The 24,336-nt window shown below is 45.9% G+C and overlaps 1 protein-coding gene across 1 annotated transcript; it reads left to right on the forward strand.

Annotated features, from left to right (window-relative positions):
- Positions 1-1,892: 1,892 nt before the first annotated feature.
- On the forward strand, positions 1,893-23,663 carry MPP1 (MAGUK p55 scaffold protein 1). The gene is made up of 12 exons (XM_075260071.1): positions 1,893-2,385; positions 4,215-4,343; positions 9,594-9,672; positions 11,945-12,030; positions 13,025-13,093; positions 15,305-15,495; positions 16,925-17,028; positions 17,126-17,206; positions 17,816-17,896; positions 19,477-19,679; positions 21,099-21,170; positions 22,670-23,663. The coding sequence occupies exons 1-12, from the start codon at positions 2,269-2,271 to the stop codon at positions 22,844-22,846; spliced, it is 1,389 nt and encodes a 462-aa protein (XP_075116172.1). The 5' UTR covers positions 1,893-2,268; the 3' UTR covers positions 22,847-23,663.
- The last annotated feature ends 673 nt before the right edge of the window (positions 23,664-24,336 follow it).

Genomic DNA, 24,336 nt, shown 5'->3' on the forward strand with positions numbered 1-24,336 from the left:
AGAGGGACTTGTTTATAACAGCTAAAAAACGTATCCACTTCAAGACTGAGCCGATATTCCTTGTTCAGTATGGAACGGATTTCATATGTGATTTTAAGGGACATATTTTAGCCATTATTTTTGTTTGGGTTACCCCATATTCACATGACAGTGAAAATTGGTCATGTGACAGCTGTTAATGGAGGCTATTGACCTGACCGATATTTAGACGCTTTGTTCAACATATTTGTCACATTCTATTTTTGTCCGTTTTCATAGATTCCCCACCCCCTTCCCCACCACACACTCCTATGTATGATGGATCTGTGAAAGTGGGCGCCTCTTTGGTGCAAAATGGGCATGAAAAATTGCTCTTTCATTCACCATTGAATGTAGGCTCACCCCTGGTTCAGATTAGCGTTTGGATTCTGTCCACATGAGGACCCCCCTGAACGGAATACCAACGCAACTCTAAGCGCTGTGCTATAAAAACACACGGACCCCATAGACTATAATGGGGTCTGTGTGGTTGGTGCGCGATCTCCGTACTACACATGCAGAGAGGAAAGTAGAGTGAGAACTACTTTCTCCTCCACTTGTTCCCTGCGGAGATTGTGCGCCAAGCACACGGACCCCATTATAGTCTATGGGGTCCGTGTGCTTTTATAGCACAGCGCTTTGCACTTGCGTTTGGTATTCCGTTTGGGGGGGGGGTCCCCATGCGGATCGAACATTCTGGACAGAATTCAAACGCTAATGTGAACGAGGGCTTGTTCAATTTTTTTATGTATGATAATTGTTAATGGGTGTCCACAATGGAGCATAATACTGGGTGATGGGGCCACTATGGGGTATAATGCTGTGTGCAGGGGCCACTATGGGGGATAATACTGTGTGCAGGGGCCACTATGGGGTATAATGCTGTGTGCAGGGGCCACTATGGGGGATAATACTGTGTGCAGGGGCCACTATGGGGGATAATGCTGTGTGCAGGGGCCACTATGGGGGATAATGCTGTGTGCAGGGGCCACTATGGGGGATAATACTGTGTGCAGGGGCCACTATGGGGGATAATACTGTGTGCAGGGGCCACTATGGGGCATAATACTGTGTGCAGGGGCCACTATGGGGGATAATACTGTGTGCAGGGGCCACTATGGGGCATAATACTGTGTGCAGGGGCCACTATGGGGGATAATACTGTGTGCAGGGGCCACTATGGGGGATAATACTGGGTGCAGGGGCCACTATGGGATATAATACTGTGTGCAGGGGCCACTATGGGGGATAATACTGTGTGCAGGGGCCACTATGGGGGATAATACTGTGTGCAGGGGCCACTATGGGGCATAATAGTTTGCACCGGAATTTGGGGGGAGGGGTTGTTCGGGGTCTTCGGCGTTGGTTGGGGGTAGGGGGGCCATGTCAAAGGTTTGCCACGGGGCCCCACCATTCCTAGTTATACTACTGGGAGTAGGGATGGGTGACTGAACATAAACACCACCCATTGGACTAATATAGCCTAATTTAATGGGAGCAATGAACAAGTGACGTATGTGAATGATGTCATCGGTCCCTCTCTAGCGACCACTGATGTCACAGATGTGTCTGCAGCCCGTCCAGGCCCTGATACTGGAGCACTGAGGACAGGAGAGTGTGCTTTATTTTGTATATGACACCTCCTCGGCCCCGCACCGCTCGCTCCTGGACACCCCCTTTAAGCCTCGCTTCTCTCCATCCCAGGGAACCCGCTGTTGATTCTCTCCTATTGTCGTCAATGACCAAAACTCTGCCCCGCCTCCCCTGCGGTCACGTGACACCGCTCATCCCGCAGTCCTTCTACTAAGGGCTCCGTTGTCACATGACCCCGATCATGTGACCTAGGAAATACCATTTCAATGACCGGAGGGTCCGGGGTTGTTTATCCACATTTTTAATGCCATTGCTGTAAAACTGAGACTTGCAGAGGCCGGGCCCTGTATAGCCCGGTGTATGGGGAGGTTTCCATAGACATGTGTACACAAACCAGCGACGTCTGGCGGTTTCCTCGGGAAATGGCGGCTGAGGCCACCCTGAGGTAGACAATGTGCAGGTCTTGCAGATTTATTATCGCTATTGCCCCTTCTTTCCTGAGTCAGCCTGTTCTGAGGAGATAAATAGGTTAGAGTGCAGCAGCGGGGCTGTGAGGAAGAGGGGGCAGGGAAGGCGAGGAACGCCCGGCAGACAAAAAGCACAAGGAAGGCGCAAAGGTTTCTCTTCAGAGGACGCCGAGCCCGGGACAACATCGCCATGACTATGAAGTTGGAGCGCTCGGAAATCCGCCGGTGTGAAAGCAGCCCAAGCATGAGATCCGCACTGTCAGACCTTTACCTGGAGACCCTGCTGCAGAACCGGGCGAGCACCCAGGTAATGCGGGCACTGGGCGGGAGGGGTGCTCTGCTGAGGGGTGCGATGCTCTGCTGACTGATACGATGCTCTGCTGATGGCTCTGCTGAGGGGTGCGATGCTCTGCTGACGGGTGCGATGCTCTGCTGACGGGTGCGATGCTCTGCTGACGGGTGCGATGCTCTGCTGACTGATGCGATGCTCTGCTGACGGGTGCGATGCTCTGCTGATGCTGCGATGCTCTGCAGGGTGATCTTTGCACCGTTTTATCTCTGGATTAAAACTAATGATTCAGAGGATTAAAGGGCACGGTTCTTGTAAGAGTGAACAGGGCTCTATCCTCTATGGCTCATTAAACCTTGACTGTGCTGTTAGGACCCGACCAATATGGCTGATCCTGCAGTAATGGCAGTGATGAGATGGAAGCAGTGTTGTATAGACAGATGCTGGGACCGGTTATCATGGCGCTGACCTATACTGTAGCGCTGCACCTAGTATTCTCTGTGACCAAGATGTGAATTCTGAGTTAACCCCTCGGTATACTTTTGGAGGAAGCCCCCTTGTGCTACCTTCACATCTGCCAGAAATTGCTCCAAAGTCCCTGGAAGCCTGACTCTGTCATCTGGCGATTCCGGCCCATAAAAAACAAACTATGGATCCCAGTATAGTCAGAAGGGTGGGGGTCTTGGGATCCCTTTCTGTCCGTCATTAGACTAATTGTTTTTCCTTTTGTTCTGGTCCTCTAGACAGATAAGTAGATGTAACTTCCCAGCGCCCATGTGACTATAGCAGCGCCTGTCTATTCTGACTCTTCAAACTAATCCCAATGACTATAATGGCGGTCTGCCGTGTCTGTTTTTATATTTTCTCCCCTAAAATTGCCTAATGGGAAAAAGTTGGGCGTGCAGGATTTCTGAAAGTCTCCCCGGACGCCTGTATATTCTATACGTTATAGGGATAACTTGCAAACTTCATATTGCAAATTGTTAAAGGGGTTTTATGGCCCCAGAGTTTTCATAGGATAGACCATCAGTATGTGATCTGTGGGCATCTCAAGATGTGGAACCCGCACTGATCAGCTCCAGCAGTGGACAGGGTTCACACACGTAGGAGCAGTGCTGCAGCCCCATCCACTGTATAGTGGGGGTTCTGGGCAATTGTAACACCACTCCTATTATGTGAACAGCTGACATGTGCAGGCTCAGAGGTTGGAACCCCACAGATCACATATTGCTGACCTATCCTGTGGATCCCTAGTGCTAAAAGCCAGCAGTGATCGCTATTGTGCCACTTTGCTCCGCGCCCCTTGTACTACTCGCAGTATCTGGCAGCAGCTTGTCTCACTCTGGTGTTGGCGGGTAATCTAGTCTCTGTCTGAACAAGCCTCCATCTGACAGCTGTGCGTGGACAGATTAAAGTCTGACCCTCTGCTGATATGTTTTCAGGTTTTCAATATCCCCACTTACTATTCCGTTTGAGGGGGGGTACACCTATAGAAAGTCATCAGGATCAAAATTTCGCTATTTCCTGGCAAGTCCCTAGATCGGGTAACTTGGGAGAATTTGTATGAACAATCCCACCATCTATGAAATACCTGCATCACAGTTGTCGAAAAGCAATGTATGGCCAGGTTTGCACTATAGATTGCATTATGGCTGAAATCCAACCTGTATGGCTGCGGCGAATGACCGGACAATCGTAGGCAGGGCGTCAGCTGCGTGCTGTTGCGGCCGTGTAACCGTACCTCGATTGCCTGTCTGTGGATGGCTAGTTGTACAAATAAGGATTTATTGCATTATTTGAAAAATGGTTTCTACTCCAATAATTTTATATTTATTTTATTTTTATAGGGTTTTTCCGCCAATTCTAATGTTTTATCAGAAGAGTTTCACACCAATGGATCTGCAGCCCCTGGATGTCCGGAGGAAAAGCGAAAAGTTCGTCTGGTGCAATTTGAAAGGGAGACGGAGGAGCCCATGGTGAGTCGGGAACACTACAAAATGGGAAGAAAACATGTGAAAGGGGAAGTCCAATATAGAGCTGAATAGATGTATCATTTTTTCATTGAGTTATAGGATTACACAGCAGCTTCACCGATTTCCTAAATTAGTGTGACAGTCTTAAGAATTCTTGCTGTCCTTGCAAAGTGTCGGTGACTTTTTCCACTGTGGGGAAACATAGCTGTTGCGCCATTGCATACCCAAAGTCATGACTTGAAAAGGTTGTGACTAGTCGGAACTAGCCGGGGTAGGAGACGGTGAATTGCATAATAAGGATTGCCTGATGTAGACAATTTATCTGTTTTTGTAATAGAAGCTGGGCAGATGCCAATTCTCTGGCGGATTGTTCAGGGTGCAGAGCTTGAAAACCCCATAAGTCAGCGGTTTTCTGCACTGTGTACGGAGTAGTCATGAAGTTTTGGCTGCTTTGATGACTTACAGGCCAGGATACAAAGCAGCATCTGGTGTATATGCATCGAGGCAGAAGAATCGGAGGCCAGTGCATGCTACTTCATTACACATGGGCTTGTCCTGACTTATGTGAGATCAATCGATCCATAGCTGCAGGACTCCTTAAAGGGATTCTACCATTAAAAAACTTTTTTTTTCTAGGTATCACGTCGGAATAGCCTTTAGAAAGGCTATTCGTCTCCTACCTTTGGAAGTGCTCTCCGCCGCGCCGTTCGTTCGAAATATCGGTTTGTACCGGTATGCTAATTAGTTCTCTCGCAGCGATGGGGGCGTCCCCCAGCGCAGGAGATGCGATGGTGGCGTCCCCATTGCTGCTCGAAAACCGACTCCAGCGCCGCCTCTGTCTTCTTCTGCATCCTCCCCTTCCTTCTTCGGCTTGATGTCGGACGCCTGCGCAGTACGCTCTGTTCGGCGAACTTTGCCGAACGTACTGTGCATGCCCACAACCATAGTGCCGACACCGCAAGTTCGCCGAACAGAGCGTACTGCGCAGGCATTTGATGTCAAGCTGAAGAAGGAAGGGGAGGATGCAGAAGAAGATAGAGGCGGCGCTGGAGTCGGTTTTCGAGCAGCAATGGGGACGCCCCCATCGCTGCGAGAGAACTAATTAGCATACTGGTACAAACCGATATTTTGAACGAACGGCGCGGCGGAGATCACTTCCAAAGGTAGGAGACGAATAGCCTTTCTAAAGGCTATTCCGACGTGATACCTAGAAAAAAAAGTTTTTTAATGGTAGAATCCCTTTAAGAGATCAGAATCACCCACATGACTGTTCTCAAGAAATATACATTACATGGGCAGGAGTATTCTTGCGTCCCTTTTAATTATTTAATCCAGGCATTTCATTCAGTCTCGTTGTCACAGCTGTATAAAGTCCAGCTCCTAGCGTTTACATACGTGGAAGCATGTGTGCGGTGAGAACTTCATGGCCTTGGTTTTTCATGGTCAAGCAGCTGCATGCAAACCTTATATCACCAAGCACAATGTCAAGTGTTGGACTGAGTGGTGTAAAGCACAATGCTGCCACTGAACTCTGTGGAGTGACAACTCACACTTCTCTATCTAGTGGTCTAATCTACATGTCTATGTTTGGATGTCAGGAAAACGTTACCTGTCTGACTGTAAGACCCTGTGCACATGGGATAACACTCTTCTGATTCCTTCTGTTCTGATGACACTGCGCAGAATTAGTCCTGCTCTTATCAGAATGCAATGGAGCGGAAACCACTATAGAGGTGCTCGCGTAACAGAATGTACTGGGCTGTCACTCCGAGTGTTATCCAAGTGCATTCTGCAGTACGTCACTCTGTCGTGTGCATGGGGCCTTAAAGAGGACCCTTCATTGATTTGGGCACAGGCAGTTCTATATACTGCTGGAAAGCAGACAGTGCGCTGAATTCAGTGCACTGGCTGCTTTCCCTATCTGTGCCCCGGGTAAAGAGCTATGGGTCCCGGTACCGTAGCTCTTTACAGTCAGAAGGGTGTTCCTGACAGTCAGTCAGATACGTCCTTCTCCACAGCAGCGCCTATCGTGCTGTACAGTGTGAGCGGGGAGGAACGCCTCCCTCCCTCTGCTTGTCCATAGACGAGTATTATCAGGAGGGGAGGGGGCGTTCCTCCCCGCTCACACTGTACAGCGCTATAGGCACTGCTGTGGAGAAGGACGTACCTGACTGACTGTAAAGAGCTACGGTACCGGGACCGATGGCGCTTTACCCGGGGCACAGATCGGGAAAGCCGAAAGTGCACTGTCGGCTTTCCAGCAGTATATAGAACTGCCTGTGCCCAAATCAATGAAAGGTCCTCTTTAATGTTGCAAGAGGAGAGACTGGCTTAGGAATACCCCATTTACATTGCCAATGTCAAGGATCATATTAAGAAACATAGCTTAAGCTTACTTGAGATGTGTTACCCAATACACTATTTCTTCTGTCTTGCTCTATTGGTCAGATACACCTAAAATTCATCCGCAGTGTTACGGCTGCTTTCTTAGATCCAGACCTGTTCTGTCCCTGCTCCTCTGTGTTTTCCTCTTCTCTCTACCTACTGCTTCCAGTTTTGAGCCCTGATAAGGACGAGATAAGTTTCTTGAGTAGCTTCTGTTTTCTCTGTATATAAACCCAGATATAATTCTGCAGTTAATAGAAGGCAGGAGACTGATACAAGAATGAGCTGAAAACCAGGAAGTGGAGGGGAGAGGAGACAGGGCCGCTAAAGTCCGAGACCAGAAAATACCTTTCATTTCAGTGAAGGGAAACTTTGCTACTTCAGCATACCAAGACTTTTTGTAAAACTATAAGTTTGGGGAAGGGCCTGTTCTGTCCAAGCATGACTGTGCTCCAGTGCACAAAGCCGAGTCAGTAAAGACATGGTTGGGTGAGTTTGTGCAGACCCATCAAGTTTTTCCACACCGGAGTCCTGATCTCATCTCCACTGAACAACTTTAAGATGCCTTAAAATTGAGTCTGCAAGTCAGGCCCCCTCTTTCCACATCTGTGCTTCGTTTCACAAATCCCCAATAACACCCTCCCGTATCTTGTAGAAGGCTTTACCCGAAAAGCGGAACCTGTTCTATCTGCAAAGGGGAGCACGGGATGAGTTAGCTGTGACTAAACTGTGAGCCTGGCCTGGGCGTCCATTGATGGCAGGCAGGTCTGTTACTACAGCGCCCAACGAAAGAAAATCATACACGACAGAAAAACTTTTTGACAGTTACCTGCCATACCTGTATACAGCGGCTTCAGGAATGTGGCAGAGAATCAGTTTATCAACTATCCGTTTGTAAATGGGAATTGCGGTTTAGTTTACACATGTGCTGCTGTCAGAGCGTATACAGGGGGGGTAAGAACACTTTTTTTTGCCTGCTTTCAGTTATGTCACAAATAAGAAGCAGAGTCCTCTCCATAGTGCAGGAGGCATAGTTGTAATTGGAGGAAATGCTGGCATACGAGACCCCTATATGATTGTATATGGACCCCTGGCTATTGATTCCCAACCATCCTCCATATCTCTCCCCACCTTGTCCTAGGAGGCAGCCCATAATATTTCATCTCCAGGGTCACAAGTGGTACCTAAGGTTCCCAGCTCCAAAAACATGTGCATGGAGTTTGTATGTTCTCCCTGTGTTTGCACGGGTTTCCTCCAGGTGCTCGGGTTTCCTCCCTCACCCCAAAGACGTACTGATAGGGAATTTAGATTTCGCGCCCTACTTGGGACTTGAAGATAACAACGATTGCTTCAGACTCAAAAGTTTGACCAAACATGATTTTAAAGGGAGTCTGTCAGCAGTAAATTAGTTACAGACTTAATCGTAGTACCTAATAGAGGTGATCTATAGTCTGTGCCTCTTGTTCAGCTTTGGAGCCCAGTTTTCATGTAAATTAATGATTTATGCAAATGAAGGGAAAAGTGCTTTGTCCAGGCGAGCTGTGGTACAGCCCCAAGTCACTTTTCCTTATTTGCATGTGGATAAACCAGCGATTTTGAATGAAACTGGAAACAGACCATAAATTGGGTTTTAGCTGTGAAAATGTCTGGATCAGAGGGTTTATTTATTGCTCTGACAACAACTTTTTGTCGCACCCTGTCCATAACACCCGCAGCCATTTCAGTGTTTTGGAATTAAAATTTTTGGCACACTTTTTATATAAATCTCAGGTGACCTTTGTCACCAGAATTTAAGAATATTTTGAAAATTGATTTGGTTTAGATTTTATGACTGGAAACCGTGTCACTAATGTGAACAGAGTCTAAGTATCAGCAATGGGTTACATTTCATGGTTTATAGTTTACAACTTTGTTCCATAGTAAGTATAGCTGAGAGTGCATGTGTTTTATCAAGTACAACCAGGCCAGAGTATGTAGGTGAAGATTTTACTTCTTCGTTTTCCGCTTATATCCAGTAGGTAAAATAAAATTAAAAAGTGTGAATTTGCGCTAGGTGGCGATACGTTTTTGTAAAATTCTTGCTTCTGTTTTTGTGTTACCTGCAAAAGTAATAAAAATTAAAAAAAAAAAAAAAAAAATTAAAGAGGTTGTCCAAAAAGAAAAAAAATTAAGGCTGGGGGGAAATAAATTACTCACCTGCTGCTGGATTCTCCGGTCCTACTGCTCAAATATTTTCTTTTGCGGAAGTCCTCACCGGCTGCAACGTCCTGTATCTATTCCGGTAAGACCTTGGCCTCAGTGGTCATGTGACTTCTGAGGCTAATCATTGGCCTAAGGAAGGGCGCCTTAGACATCACGTGCGGCAGGGACTTCTTCAGTACTAGGCCAAGCTGGGAGACTCTGGACCATCGAGGACAGGCGAGTATGCTGCAGTTTCATGTTGCGGATAAAGGGATTGTCCAACCCCAGCTAAAATTTTTCATGCCTTATGACCCATCAGCCTGTGATCTGTGGGAGTCAAATACCCAGACCCCGCAGAGATCAACTATTCTGGAAGCATCTGGTCAGAGGGTGCGGGCAGGTACTGCCCATGAGCCATTGCTACTGTTGTCTCTGCGGGATTTCTATATACCGTACATACTCGAGTATAAGCCGAATTTTTAAGCACAGTTTTTGTGCTGAAAAAGCCCCCCTCGGCTAATACTAAAGTCCTTAAAAAAAAAAAATAGGGTCAAAGTTTGCGTTGTATGTTAATGTTAATAAACCCCTACAATTTAAAGTGCAGTGCTGTGATGTTACATCTTGATGGTGTGGTTGGTTCTACGTTATTACAGATGTGTTCATATGTCTTATCTTAACCTGTTACAGGGGATCACTCTTAAACTGAATTCACAGCAGAAGTGCGTGGTTGCTCGCATTTTACATGGCGGACTTATCCATCGGCAAGGTAATTTAGTTTATCGCTGCCTATTTGTTCTTCATGTGCCTTGATGGCTCTTTCTTTTATAAGAATAGAAAAGTCCAGTTAGGGCCATACTTTGTGTAACAACACTTCTATGAGATGTACACAAGTCTCCCCCACACGCTGCTACTGAAACCTAAAACCTGCAGCTCGGGGTGACTAGATAGTCAGGCACTCTAGGGTAACAATTTCCAAACCAGCACCCATGTAAAAAATAATCCAACCTGCAGCTCAGCAGTGACGGATGTTTCTACCCTGGCCAAAGTGTTTCTGGCAATTTATTTCAACCCTGTTCACATAGCGAAACGTGAAACTGTTATACATTGCTGTTCTATGCTCTTTCTATATCGTCTATTCAGGTAAATATGGGTTCTGCAGAGAGCGTAGTTCATTTATTCGATGGTTTCTGAAACTCCCAGCCTAGTGACTAGAATTTAGAGCTATTTATTCCTGTCTTAGGGATGTTACCGTATATACTCGAGTATAAGCCAAATTTTTAAGCACAGTTTTTGTGCTGAAAAAGCCCCCCTAGGCTTATACTCGAGTCAAGCAACAAAACAAAAAAAAAAATTTTTTTTTGTTTGGGGGGGGGGGGGGGGGGGGTCTATGACCAGCCGCAATATTAATGTATAGAATCTCCCATAAAATAGTGGAAAAATAGAAGCTTTAAAAAAAAAGTAATGAAAAAATAAATTAAGTTCTATATCCCTCCTTCCCCTAGAATACATATAAAAGTAGAATATTACTATGAAACACAAACACATTAGGTATCCCTGTGTCTGACAGTGCCCGGTCTACTGAATATAGGGGATCTGCAGTGCTCCTGTTCCGTCGGGAAGGGGTTAATAGGAGCACTGCAGATCCCCTATAGTCAGCCAGGCTGAATTCCAAGTGAGGGAAAAACAAAACCAGTCCTCAAGCTCAGGGAAGGGGCAGACAGACAACCAAAACACCCCCTCCCCTTCCCCAGCAACTACTGCACCCAAAAACCCCAACCATTTTAATTTTTGAAATTTTCCAGTAGCTGCTGCATCCCCCCCCCCCCCCCTCCTCGGCTTATACTCGAGTCAATAAGTTTTCCCAGTTTTTTTTGTGGTAAAATTAGGGGCCTCGGCTTATATTCGGGTCGGCTTATACTCGAGTATATACGGTATATGGTGAGCCACCCTCTATAAGTTAGAATGAAGAACCACTTTGTAGGGATGTCTTCCATTCTGGTGGTTTCACACTTCTGATGTATTATTACGTGGTCACCCATTCATTTAAGTTGCCTCCATACTGTCATTATGAACACCCATCCATCATAGGATGAGAGCAACGGACATCGATGGTAGTAGGGTGACAAATGCAGATGGAGCCCCTTCCTTCGGTGTCCAGCAGCACAGAACAGGGAGAAGTGTCAGAGCCCGGGAGTAACACTGTTTCTTGTGTTTGTTGCCTCTCTTGGTTCTTATACTCTGGGGTCTGAAGAGACTTGTTGGGTCGAAACAAAACTGCAAATATTGTAATAAGCAATGTGAACAAAATTGCATCTGTTATCCTGATTGTTCGGTTTCTGTTAGGGATAGTTCACACGGGGCTAGGGATGGCGTATTTTGGTCCTGATTTTGATGCAGGAAGCCGCGTCAGAATAGGACCAAAATGCACCTGCCGCGACAGTCGCGGCTTCCCGCTCCGGATTGGGCCCAAATGAATGGGCTTAGTCTGGAGGGTGCTGTGGCGAGGCGGACGCTGCGGCTGAGTCAGCCATGGAATCCGCCTGAAGAAAGGGCAGCTCGCTTCTTTTTTTCTGTAAGCGGGAACCAACCGCTCACTGAAAAAAGGACGCTAGCGCTCTCCATAGACGTCTATTGTGAGGGGGCGGATTTTGAGGTGGATTCGGTATCAAAATCCGCCCCCTTCTGCTCTGTGTGAACGAGCCCCTATATATACTTGTCATACACAACCTGTATAACAAACAAGTTGGCTCTTGCGGTCATTCATTTTCTTTATCTTCTGCTTCTCTCTGACATAAATCTGGTAGGTTGGGAGTTCAGCGTCAGGCCAGACTGCACAGAATTTATTTTGTTGTCTGTTACCACAGAAACCGGCAGATCAGTAACGGCCCTAGACTCAAATTAGTAGGAAACTTCTAACAATAACTTGCAAAACTTATGTGTTAGATGCATTGGATTGATCAGTAAAGTGAACCCCGGCTCTTCTATTGTGTAGTTGTACATGTTATTTTTCTGTAACTTTTGTTATTTTTTTACTTTAGGTTCTCTTCATGTTGGTGATGAACTTCTTGAAATCAATGGAAAAGGTGTCCAGAACCAGAGTGTGGACCATTTGCAGAGCATATTGGTGAGGAACTGTGTAAAATATAGGAATAGATGGAAAATCCTCATTGAAATGCTTAAAGGGGTTGTCAGACAGTCCAGTTTGCGGCAAGTGGTGCGTGACTTCTGCGACCAGTCAGCAATCTGGGGCTGCACTTTCTGGCATTGCTGCACAGTGAAGCATCATACCACTGATTGGTTACATCGGTCACTTGCAGGCACAAAGTGGTGGGGACCGCTTTAATTTCCATTTTGGAAGGCAAAGGATTGACGTTTGAGTACTTTGGGCCTCCCCCTCCATAGCAGTCTTAGGTCCCTTCTTAATTTAAAGGGTTTGAGGCAAGTTTGGCACCTATCCCAGCGGTAGGAAGCCCCTGATCAATGGAGAAGCAGGTGGAGTCTGTGTATCGCTGCTCCATCTTTACGGGGATGCAAAAAAGAGAGGACTTGCTTATCTTTAGCAGTCAGTTCTTAATTCAAGAAAGGGTACAATGGACCCCCCAATTCTTGTGATCAGTGTTTGGTCACTCTCATCACTCTCCCCTGCAATGAAATCGCAGGTAATAAACTTTTGCCAAATCCGAGGTCACATGATGCTGTGACGTTTCATTTGCAAACTCACAATCCGAAACCCAACCACCGCCTTCCCGTGAGCCGCAAACACAGAGTGAGAGCAGGAAGATACATCTTGGGAAATGTAGTTTGTCTGTGATACAAGGAGCAGCAAGTCAAAGAAAGCCAAGCAAAGGCAACAGCAAGGGAACAGTGAGGATTTAGCGCTGTGGATATATTCACAGATAACTTTTGGAAGCTGGATAACCCCTTTAATGTACAACCTACCCTGCATCCTTAAAGGGATAATCACGGTTTCCATAGCCCTTTATGAAGCACAGTGTCCTTTTACAGGAGATGACTTTGCATTGCGTATTACATTGGCAGCAATACAAGAACAATTTTTGTCATTCGCTCATCAACCAATATAATACAGACGTCACACAAAATGTTCTTTATTTTTCTAGAAAGAAAGCAAAGGAACGGTCACTCTGAAGGTGTCGCCAACGCAAAGCAACCGCAAGCCTCCACTTCAGGTACTTTTGCAGCTTACTTGGTCCTTGGCACAATGGATAAATGGTGTAAACTTACAACCTTTGAGCCCGGGATAGCTATGGGTGTGCGAGGCTAAGCTGCAAACGTAAGCACAAACTCTGCACTTGTGGACTGTTTCAGCACAGCAATAGTTAATGTTTTCAGCCTAGACCATAAAGGGGTTTCCTTTCTTTGTGCTATGTGTTTAACAAGGTGGTTTTACTTTAGTGTGATTTACTATTTAGGGGCACGTAAGTAAATAAAATAGGCCTCTCACATCATGTTACCACACCAGAGGAGTTTTTCAAAGACTTGTGTTTCCAAAGTCAGCCTTAAAGGGGTTGTTGAAGAACATGTGTTTTGGATTCCGATTTTTGGTGCCAAACAACGACCGATATGACAACAGTAATACATCTGTCCCACTGTCTTTGCTATTGTAACCTATATCTGAGTGGAGAGGAAGTTCACATTCCCTGCAGCTTTCTTGCTGACTGTGTCGTTTTGAATTCCATGTATGAAGCCTTGCCAAAAACCGGCAAGTTAAATTTCCACCTGCAGCTGTGCGTTATTTTCAGATTAAGATGGTATATACGGGTACAGTTACTTTTAGGGCGAGTGCACATGATGCAGACAGTTATACAGCATACATCCATCAGCCATTGCAAGTGGGCAGGGTTTGGGATGCAACATGAATGCGACATTAGATGCATTACTTGCTTGCACTCTTGTGAGGAGGTTATGCCTCCAAGTATATAGCTATCTGTAAGCTGATTGTTGTGGACTGGGGGGGGGGGGGTTAGTATAGGCATGGCTGTGCAGGATGGGACGCATCCACAATTCCATTCAGTTTAATACAGCAATGTATTGAAGTAAATAGGAGCATGGATGTGACTGATCCCACAAGAAGGTGTGCCACATTCAGCCTTGCTGCAGGTCATAATGGGGAAACATCCCCTGTTCTCAGGATTGTTGGGGTCTCAGTGGTCAGATCCCCACAAATCAGCTATCTTCTCTCCTGTGGATGGATATTCTTGTTGGCATAACCCCTTTAAGCCAACAATCCCAAGATCACTACAGGGTCTGAAGCCCCATCTAAGCATTGATAACACCCAGGGATGGTGCAGCTGCAGGGGCAATAGTTTTTAGAGATGAGCGAACAGTGAAATATTCGAGATTTGATATTCGTGTCGAGTAGAGCCTCAATATTCGACTACTCAATCGAATATCGAATCCCATTATAGTCTATGGGAAAAATGCTCGTTTCAGGGGAAACCACTATTGGACTAAAGGAGAGTCACCAAGTCCACGAGTAGCAGGAGGAGAGTGTTTAGGAGGAGCGCTGTGCAGTTAAAGCGCACGGACCCCATTATAGTCTATGGGGTCTGTGCGCTTTAACTGCACAGCGCTTGCAGTTGTGCTGATAAAAAGTAAGCTCCCTCGTAACTGCAAGCTGCCAGCTCTCCCGACTAGCAAAGATGAGCCTGCGGCAAATCAACGCTGGTTCTGCAGCAGGCTCGTCCTTGCTAGTCGGGAGAGCTGGCAGCTTGCTGTTACAAGGGAGCTTACTTTTACTCAGAGGAATGAATTGACCAGCGCTGATTGGCCAGTGTACAGCATTCGGCCAATCAACACTGGTTCTGCCGGAGGCTCGTCTGTGAGGAGGCGGAGTCTAAAATCGGACCACAATGGAGACTGCTGTGGTTTGATCTTAGACTCCGCCTCCTCACATACGAGCCTCCGGCAGAACCAGCGTTGATTGGCCAAATGCTGTACACTGGCCAATCAACGCTGGTCGATTCATTCCTATTATAAAAAGGAAGCTGCCTCGTAACAGCAAGCAGCCTGCTCCTAGCAAGGACGAGCCTGCTGCAGAACCAGTGTTGATTTGCCGAATGCTATACACTGTATAGCATTCGGCCAATCAACGCTGGTTCTGAATCGAATATTTACTGCGAATAGCTAGTAGTATTCGATCGGGTACGAATATTTCGAATACTGTAGTATTTGATCGAATACCTACTCGATGGAATACTACTCGCTCATCTCTAATAGTTTTACATCCCAGCCATTCATTGTACAAGGAGTGAACTCTCAAGCTTAGCGGTTGTGTTGCTTCATCAGAACTTCAGTGCCTGTGAACTGTAATACTTGTGTATAGTTCTATTACATCTCTATATGCATTCACGTCTATTTTTTTTTTTTTTTTCTTTAAGATGTTTGTTCGAGCACTCTTTGATTATGACCCTCTTTCTGACCCTCTCAGTCCATGCCGAGAGGCAGGCTTGCGCTTCCAGACTGGAAATATTCTGCAGATCATAAACAAGGATGACTCCAACTGGTGGCAGGGAAAAAAACAAGGGGAAGAGAAAGCTGGCCTTATACCTTCACCTGAGCTACAAGAGTGGTAAGGCGTGTGCGGAGGGAAGCGTTTCAGGAAGTTGTGCAGGTGTACTCTTCTTTGAAATATGGACGTGGGCATGGAGAGACACAGCCGTAACCCTGCAAATATTGTGCACATGTTCTACTGTGTTTAAAGGGGTTGTCCTACGAAGTATACTTTTCCTCTGTCTTGTGGATAAAGGATAACTGTCAAATTCCTGGGGGTCCGACTGCTAGGTCCCCCAGAAATTAGGAGAACGGGGTCCAAAAGTCACCCATGTTTTCTCCAATGCGCTTTTGTGACTTGTATTCCATTCACTGCTACGGGGTTTGTCTGAGACTACAGTCCTGGCAGCCCCATAGCAGTAAATGGACGGTCAGTCATGGCACTCTCTTCACAAGGAGGAGCCATGGGTAACTTTTGGTCCTCTGTTCTCCAAATACCTGGGGAACCTTATATTTGAACCCCAAGGTATCTGATAGTGATCCCCTGTCCTGTGAGTAGGCTATATATTCCTTAAAGGGATTCTACCATTAAAAATCTTTTTTCTGTGGCTAACACGTCGGAATAGCCTTTAGAAAGGCTATTCGTCTCCTACCTTTAGATGTGATCTCCACCGCGCCGTTCCTTAGTAATACCGGTTTTTACCGGTATGTAAATTAGTTCTCTGGCAGCGATTGGGGCGGGCCCCAGCGCTGAAAATGCGATGAGGGCGTCCCCACCGCTGCCTGAGAACAGGATCCTGCGCCGCGATCTATCTTCTGCTGGATCCTCCCCTTCTTTCTTCGGCAGCTTCACCTCTGTCGGCTCTGACACTAGTAGAGCCGACTGCGCATGTGCGGTCATAGTTCCAAGGCCGCAATTGCGCGCATGCGCAGTCGGCTCTACTAGTGTCTCAGTGGCAGAGCCAACTGCTCAGACGTCAGAAGAAAGACGAAGAAAGAAGGGGAGGATCCAGCAGAAGATAGAGGCGGCGCAGGATCCTGTTCTCGGGCAGCGGTGGGGACGCCCTCATCGCATTTTCAGCACTGGGGCCCGCCCCCATCGCTGCCAGAGAACTAATTTACATACCGGTAAAAACCGGTATTACTAAGGAACGGCACAACGGAGATCCCATCTAAAGGTAAGAGACGAATAGCCTTTCTAAAGGCTATTCCGACGTGTTAGCCTCAGAAAAAAGATTTTTAATGGTAGAATCCCTTTAATGGAACAACCCCTTTAATGGGACACAACACTATGTGCAATTGCATCTCTCCACACCTGTTGTTTGAGCAAAACTGTAGAGTTGAACAAAGCACCAAATATACATAGTAACCAAGTTGAAGATGACATGTTGGATTTTGGTAGCAAGTCGCAGCTCTTCTTCCGTGCACTTCTGTCCCCATGTAGCCGTAGCCTTGTAATCTTTTGGCCGAAAACCTAACTGAACTGTTTTCACTCCGGTTTGTTTTAGGCGTGTTGCAAGCACAAATACAAGCAACCAAATACCTCAAAGCTGTAGTCCCTTCAGCAAAAAGAAAAAATGCAAAGACAAGTACTTGGCAAAACACAGCTCTAGTGAGTATCCATTGTAATATTCTATGGACTGACCTAGGTTTGCTCTGTTTTAGCAGCGTCCCTGTATTGTGTGTATTGAACGTCTTTCTCTTTGCAGTTTTTGATCAGCTGGATGTGGTGTCCTATGAAGAAGTCGTGTCTCTCCCGGCATTTACAAGGAAGACCCTCGTGCTCATTGGTTAGTAAGAAACACGAACACTTAGTTGGGCTTTATTTACACAGATCTGGTGCCGAAAAGTTTACCGCAGTCTGATCCAATTCCCTTTTAGTTGGGACAATTTGTAATACAATGGTTAGTTATAGGCATTATTGAAGGATTTAACTTTGTATGTTAAGATAATCTAAAGATGAAAGGAAATTGGACAAAATGTGTCAATACTTGGGTACAACTGATTGCTGAAGTCCTACAATTCTCTGAGTATACATGATAGCTGCGATCATCAGTGTGCTGACCATTATTTGGCTAAGTGGCCAGAGTCAAAACTGCAGAATAAAAAAAAAAAAAAAAAGGGGTTATCTGGTTTCCAAAACTGATTACCTATCCTTGAAATGGAGATCTAATATGATGGCCTAAGGATAGGCAAACAAGCAGATCACTAAATCTCACCCATAATCATGTACAAAAGATAGAAATCTAATGATATATTTGTCTTTTCCTTCCATGCTGCAGTGCAGGAGAAGTTAAGATTTGGGGCTCACGTGGCATGTCTCCTTATAATACTATAGCCCACGGCCATTACTAATCTATTATTCTAGTCTCTCGGTAACTATTGCTTCTCTTTCGCAGGTGTCAGTGGAGTTGGTCGCAGTCACATAAAAAATGTTTTACTTACCAAATATCCGGAGAGATTCAGCTACCCTGTACCACGTGAGTGCCAGATACCGTCATATATGTAGGAGCTGGTCTATAGCCTTTAGGCCATTCTGTCATAATACATCACAAGTAATGAAGTGTACAAAGTGAGTCTGTCTCTGGCGACAACTGCGATAATCCTAAAACCATAGAGGAAGCCAGAGAAATAATCCCACTTCTGCAATGTATTAGGATGGATAGTTAGCGGAGCTTAGTATTTCATAAAAATACCCGATCTACTGGAGAAGATATTAAAGGGATTCTACCATTTAAAAAATCTTTTTTCTGTGGCTAACACGTCGGAATAGCCTTTAGAAAGGCTATTTGTCTCCTACCTTTAGATGTGATCTCCACCGCGCCGTTCCTTAGTAATACCGGTTTTTACTGGTATGTAAATTAGTTCTCTGGCAGCGATGGGGGCGGGCCCCAGCGCTGAAAATGCGAGGGCGTCCCCACGGCTGCCAGAGAACAGGATCCTGCGCTGCCTCTGTCTTCTGCTGGATCCTCCCCTTCTTTCTTCAGCAGCGTCACCTCTGTCGGCTCTTACACTAGTAGAGCCGACTGCGCATGCACGGCAATAGTTCTGAGGCCGCAATTGTGAGCATGCGCTGTTGGCTCTACTAGTGTAATAGCCAACAGAGGTGACGCTGCTGAAGAAAGAAGGGGAAGATCCAGCAGTAGACAGGTTAGGCGCAGGATCCTTTTCTCTGGCAGCTGTGGGGACGCCCTCGCATTTTCAGCGCTGGGGCCCGCCCCCATCGCTGCCAGAGAACTAATTTACATACCGGTAAAAAAAACGGTATTACTAAGGAACGGCGCGGCGGAGATCCCATCTAAAGGTAGGAGAAGAATAGCCTTTCTAAAGGCTATTCCGAAGTGTTAGCCACAGAAAAATGTTTTTTAATGGTAGAATCCCTTTAAATGTTGGGCCAAGGTGACCCCATCACCTGCATAAAGCAAAACAATTGGGGATGTATTGCATCTTTGGTGCAGCTAGGGGCCTTGATGATCCCCCTCCCTCTCTGTTATCTAGGGCAGGGGTTCTCAACCTGTGGTACATGTACCCCAGGGGATGCATGGTAGGGTATGTATCATGGCTGGGAACCACTGCTCTAGGAGTTGGAGAATTAGTGAGGGTTCAGGTTCAATGAGTAGTGTGTGGTGAATAGACATATAGCTGAAGACCCTCAGGCCTTTTAGTATGTGTCTTCTAAGTAGATGAATAACTTAGAACCGGTTTGCTTCCTTTACTACCAGATTAGAAACCCAAATGAAAGTGGCGCCATTCTACTAGCATTCTGCAAACAATACTGCGCATTACACAAGCTCCTCATTCTAAACCTTCATGGTAAGAGAAGACACTGGAAGGTGAGAGCACCGACGTAGTAGAAGAGCCCACAGATATCTCTAGATCCATTCTATGGTGCAGATTAGAACAATAAGCCATGCCAACCATCCATCCTAATACAACAACCTGTACTGTAGACGTAAGGCAGGGACTTTCATATGGCAGTGGCCGTATCTATCCGTGTCATAGACGTCTTAGCAGGTCTTTATTGTGTGTTTTGTTTTTTTTTTTCTTTTTTCTTTTTAAGACACATCTCGTCCTCCAAAACGGGGAGAAGAAAATGGAGCTGCCTATCATTTTGTGTCTGTGGAAGAAATGAGCCAAGGAATCTCAGAGAATCAGTTCTTGGAGTTTGGGAGCTTTAGTGGATCTATGTTTGGGACAAAGATCCAGACTATAACCGATATCCATAATGAAGGAAAGGTGGCTGTACTAGACATAGAGCCGCAGGTGAGAGAGTGCACAAAAAGGGGCAGATTAAGATAAGAGAATAAATTGGTTGTCCGGGAATTGGAGATGGGATGCAGGGGGATGTGTGATCTGAAAAAATAAAGGATACCCTCTAGAATGAGACTATAGAGACTAGAATGGAGTGGTTTATATAGCGTGTCATGGACTTAGTGAGTGGCGCTGCCTTAGCTCTGGGAGTGTTACCCCTTGTTCACATCTGCGATGGTATTCCATCCAGGGGAGTCTGCATGGGGAATCCTCCGAACGGAATACCAAATGCAATTGCTAGCGGTGGGCAGTAAAAGCACACGGATCCCGATAGACTATAATGAGATACGTGTGCTTGCTGCCAGATCTCCACACAATCTACTTTCCTGTCTGCAGGATTCGTGTGGGCAGTGCGCAGCAAGCACACGGACCACATTATAGTCTATGGGGTCCGTGTGCTTTTACTGCACAGTGCTTGCAAAATGCATTTGGTATTCCATTCAGGGTATCCCCATGCGGACTGCCCTATACGGAATACCAATGCAAATGTGAACGAGGGGTCAGATGTGGGGTCTGGCGGGCTCCATCTGCTAGCCCATCACAGCTAACACCCCTGGAGCCTCAGCATTTTCAGGTGTTGGTGGCTGACTATGCCTCTTCTATATGGGACCCTAACCAGCCTAGTTTGACATGGATAGAGCCGGTGATGCTTCATACAAACGGTCACAGGTGGCAGCGCCACCTACTGGATCCACAGCATACCAAGCAGAACCTTATTTTAACCACTTCATTTCAGCATCTACCATACATCAATGCCGGTGATCGCTGAGACCAATTACTGACCTCATCAGTCACCAGAGAGGGATTTTTACATCACTGGTTCTTTGCCAGTGACCGCTGAGGCCACTGATTGGTTTCAGCAGTCACGGGAGGCTGAGGACTTCAGTATCAAAACACCGGCATGTGACACAACGGAGCACCAGGGACAGGAGATATTATTACTATTTTTTGAGTCTCTTCTACACTGATTCTGGCACAGGTGGATTTTTGTTTTTTTTTAATATCCCCCACCATTCCTGAGCAAACAATGCAGTTACCTTTGGTGCCTGATATACTTGCGGAAAAAGTCCAACTGCTCCGGTACCAATGAAGCCAGGTCTAGTAAATAATACAAAGAGCTGAGATCGTGAAAAGTCCTCTTTTTAAGTTAGATGATGATATTATTATTTATTATTATTATTATTATGTATGTGTAATATCAGTAAAGAAAGTCTCCTATAGATATGTGAGCGCTAATACATTGCTGATTGTATACTTTGGTAGTAGAGCTGTATTAGCCAAAATTCTGTTGAATATTTAATGTTATAAATGATCTGGTTATCGCCTGATGATGATGATGATGATGTATATTGCTAATGTCTTACCTCCTAGACCTTGAAGATGGTTCGCACTGCAGAACTGGCTCCATTCATTGTGTTTATTTCCCCCACTGACACTGACAAGGTGACTTGTTTTTTTTGTTTTTCTTTACATTACTCTTTTTTATTAAAATCTATATATTACAGAGTATGAAACTGCTGGGTAAAGCCTGAGGGATTTTATCGCAAAAGCCTAATCCTAAAATCCTTCTATACAGGCCACTGGATTGAGTGCGAGATCTCTTAGCAAAAATATCTATCGCTAGGGCTGGCCCGTTTTACCAGTATAATGGCTTCTTTTTGCTATGGTATAGCAGGAGTTTTGCTGAACATTTTTGGAATATAACTCTCTCATCTGCGATTATGCCGCATGGGAACTGTTCATAAGGAGCCAAAAAGAAAATAGTGGAACCCCTGAGGTTCCTGCATCTGACCACAGCTCATCAGGGGTTAAGTGCCTGCGAACAGACATGTCCGTGATAGCGCAGACCATCCATGTGAAGTGGCAGACACCCTGTGTCTATAATGTCCCCACAGCAGGCGCCAGATTTAAAGTTTTAGCTGTTATGATAAGGTAATAATCAAATTAGATTAGACTGGTCTATAAAAAGAAAATCGTGTGACACCTTAATGACGGATTAATAAAGTTATTTGATCACTGAGCCCAAGCTATGGCTTACCTGTGAATAGGAGTTGTGCTTGTGAGAAGTGAAGTAAAGCTTCTTCAGAACATACAAACCTACAAATTTGTTATGTGCCAATAATAATCCTCATATATTTAATTCTGATGCCGATGACTTGTTGGCAATGTAAAGACATCCGTGACCCTGATCTCCACCAATGGAATAAGTTGTGCAAGCCAGAAGCCTGCTGAAATAGGCGCCTGCACAAATTGTCCGCGGGTGCCCTGGCTCTCGGATCACTGTAGGATAGAAAGTAGACCCTTTAGACCAGGGGTAGGGAACCTTCGGCTCTCCAGCTGTTGCAAAACTACAACTCCCAGCATGCATACGTGCTCTGTTGTTCTTGCAACTCCCATGGAAGTGAATGGAGCATGCTGGGAGTTGTAGTTTCACAGAAGCTGGAGTGCCGGGGGTTCCCTACCCCCTGCTTTAGACAATACACTCTCACTCCCTTATGCTAGGTTCACACCTGCGTTCAGCTGTCCGTTCTGTGGTTTCAGTCTTCTGCATGCCAGAAGACGGAAACCACAGACCGGGAGCGGCGGTGAGCGTTTTATGCTCTCCGCCACGAAACCTGTTTTTTTTAATCCAGACACAGAGTACTGCATGTCCGACTCTGTGTCCGGATTATAAAACCCGGTTTTGCTTCGGAGAGCATAAAACGCTCACCGCCAGACGGCTTTCTCACCCATTCAAATGAATGGGTGAGAGACTCCTGCAGGTTTCCGTCTCCTGCCTCTGTTTTATGCAGGAAACGGAAACCTGCATAACGGAGTGCCGGGCGCAGATGTGAACAATCCCTAAGATGTAGCACAGGAGCAGCTTATTTATACCACTTTGTGCTCTGGTTCTTTTCGTACCTTCTTTTTTGACCCTTTTCCCTTTGTCTTCATCTTGACAGTCCGATGCACTCCAAAAGCTTCGCGCAGATTCAGAGGTTCTCCGGGCCCGCTATGCACAATACTTCGACCTAACCCTGGTTAACAATGACGTGGAACAAACTGTTCAGGATCTACTGGGGGCTCTTGATGCAGCATGTGCCTCCTCCCAGTGGGTCCCGGTGACCTGGGTATATTGACAAGATTGCAATATATTATAAGCCAACATCCACTCCAGTATAGGGTCTTTTCCACCCAACATACAACCGCTGATCTATTTTCCCCTTTCCCCTTGAATTCATTTCAAGATTTCTAATCCTTTTCTCTGTTCAGGATACCATTTTCTGCTATGGTTGCACTTTTAATATTCAGAATATGTCATCGACAGACTTTACAAGTCCCTGCCATGTGCAGCGGCTTCAGTATTGTCAACTATACGACAAGTAATGCAAAAAGTAAACTTCATGTGTTCGTGTCTGTTTTGGGAACTTAGGACGGGTGTTTCGGGCTCTCCTAAAAGACGAATGTCTTGAACGGACAGTGATGTGTAGAATGACTTCTGCTTTGTTTGCACATAGTAAAAGTAGCCGGGTGAGTGAGCATAGTGTGGGTCAGTACTTGTGCTTTCCATGGATATTTCTTATTTGGTGAACTATACTCTAAAGAACATATGTCCGCCCACTATCCTACATGGTCATAACGCTGCTTTGCTTACCTCATTATATCATGAACATATGTTGCTAAATAGTAGAATACCATGACCTCCCATGTCTACTCTGTATGGCCTTGTGATCCATTGTCTGCAAACCTTTCCCAATATACTAGACCGGGTGTTATAAAAGTATATATGTTTGAGGGTGCCAACAACTTCAACCAGAACCTCCTTTAGTAGTTTTATATTTGTACTGCTATTGAGTCATGTTCATTGTTGCAGGGAAAACGTCCATTGAATCTCGAGAGATCTTAAGATGTTACTCTATTGACTTGGATGTAAACCAATAAAGTATATTGAATAAATCCAGGTCTTTTTTTTTTTTTTTTCTCCAATTATTTTGTCTTACTCATACACAGGCAATATATCTGAGAGCTAGTCCATGAGTATAAGTTTAGTGAATGACTAAGGCCTTATTCACACGTCACCTTGGTCAGTATTTTGCAGTAACTGTAAGCCAGAACCAATTGCGAAGACTATTCAAAGTATAACCCGGGCTGTGGAGTTGGAGTCCGGCCAGAAAAATCCTACTAATATTATAAAGGTGAAAGTATGTATATTTGGATGTTTGTTCCTCAATCACACCTACACGGGCAATGGATTTGTCTGAAAATGCGCACATACATACCTTGGGTCCCGGATTGAACGATAGGCTACATGGAATTCCCGTACACCACCGCAAGTCACTCCCGTGCCCGCTGCTTCTCACTGTTCAATTCGCTGCAGGACCTGGCACGCTGTAGGACCTGGGATGACGTCATCCCAGCCCTTTCAGCAGCTCACCTGATTGGGTGCCGCTTCTCTATGTGGGCGGTGTTATCGTCCGGCCGCTGTCCACACCAACATGGCGTCTCTGAGAGGTCCGGAGCGTCCTGCACAAGGGCCTCTACTCTGGGGCAGTGACAAGTCCATATGCTGCCCCACCGGTGTGGCCTCACCACGGGACCGCAGTACTCTGCCGTGGCCGGACAGGGGGTC

Source organism: Leptodactylus fuscus, chromosome 11 (assembly GCF_031893055.1).
Source record: "Leptodactylus fuscus isolate aLepFus1 chromosome 11, aLepFus1.hap2, whole genome shotgun sequence".
Lineage (NCBI taxonomy): Eukaryota > Metazoa > Chordata > Amphibia > Anura > Leptodactylidae > Leptodactylus > Leptodactylus fuscus.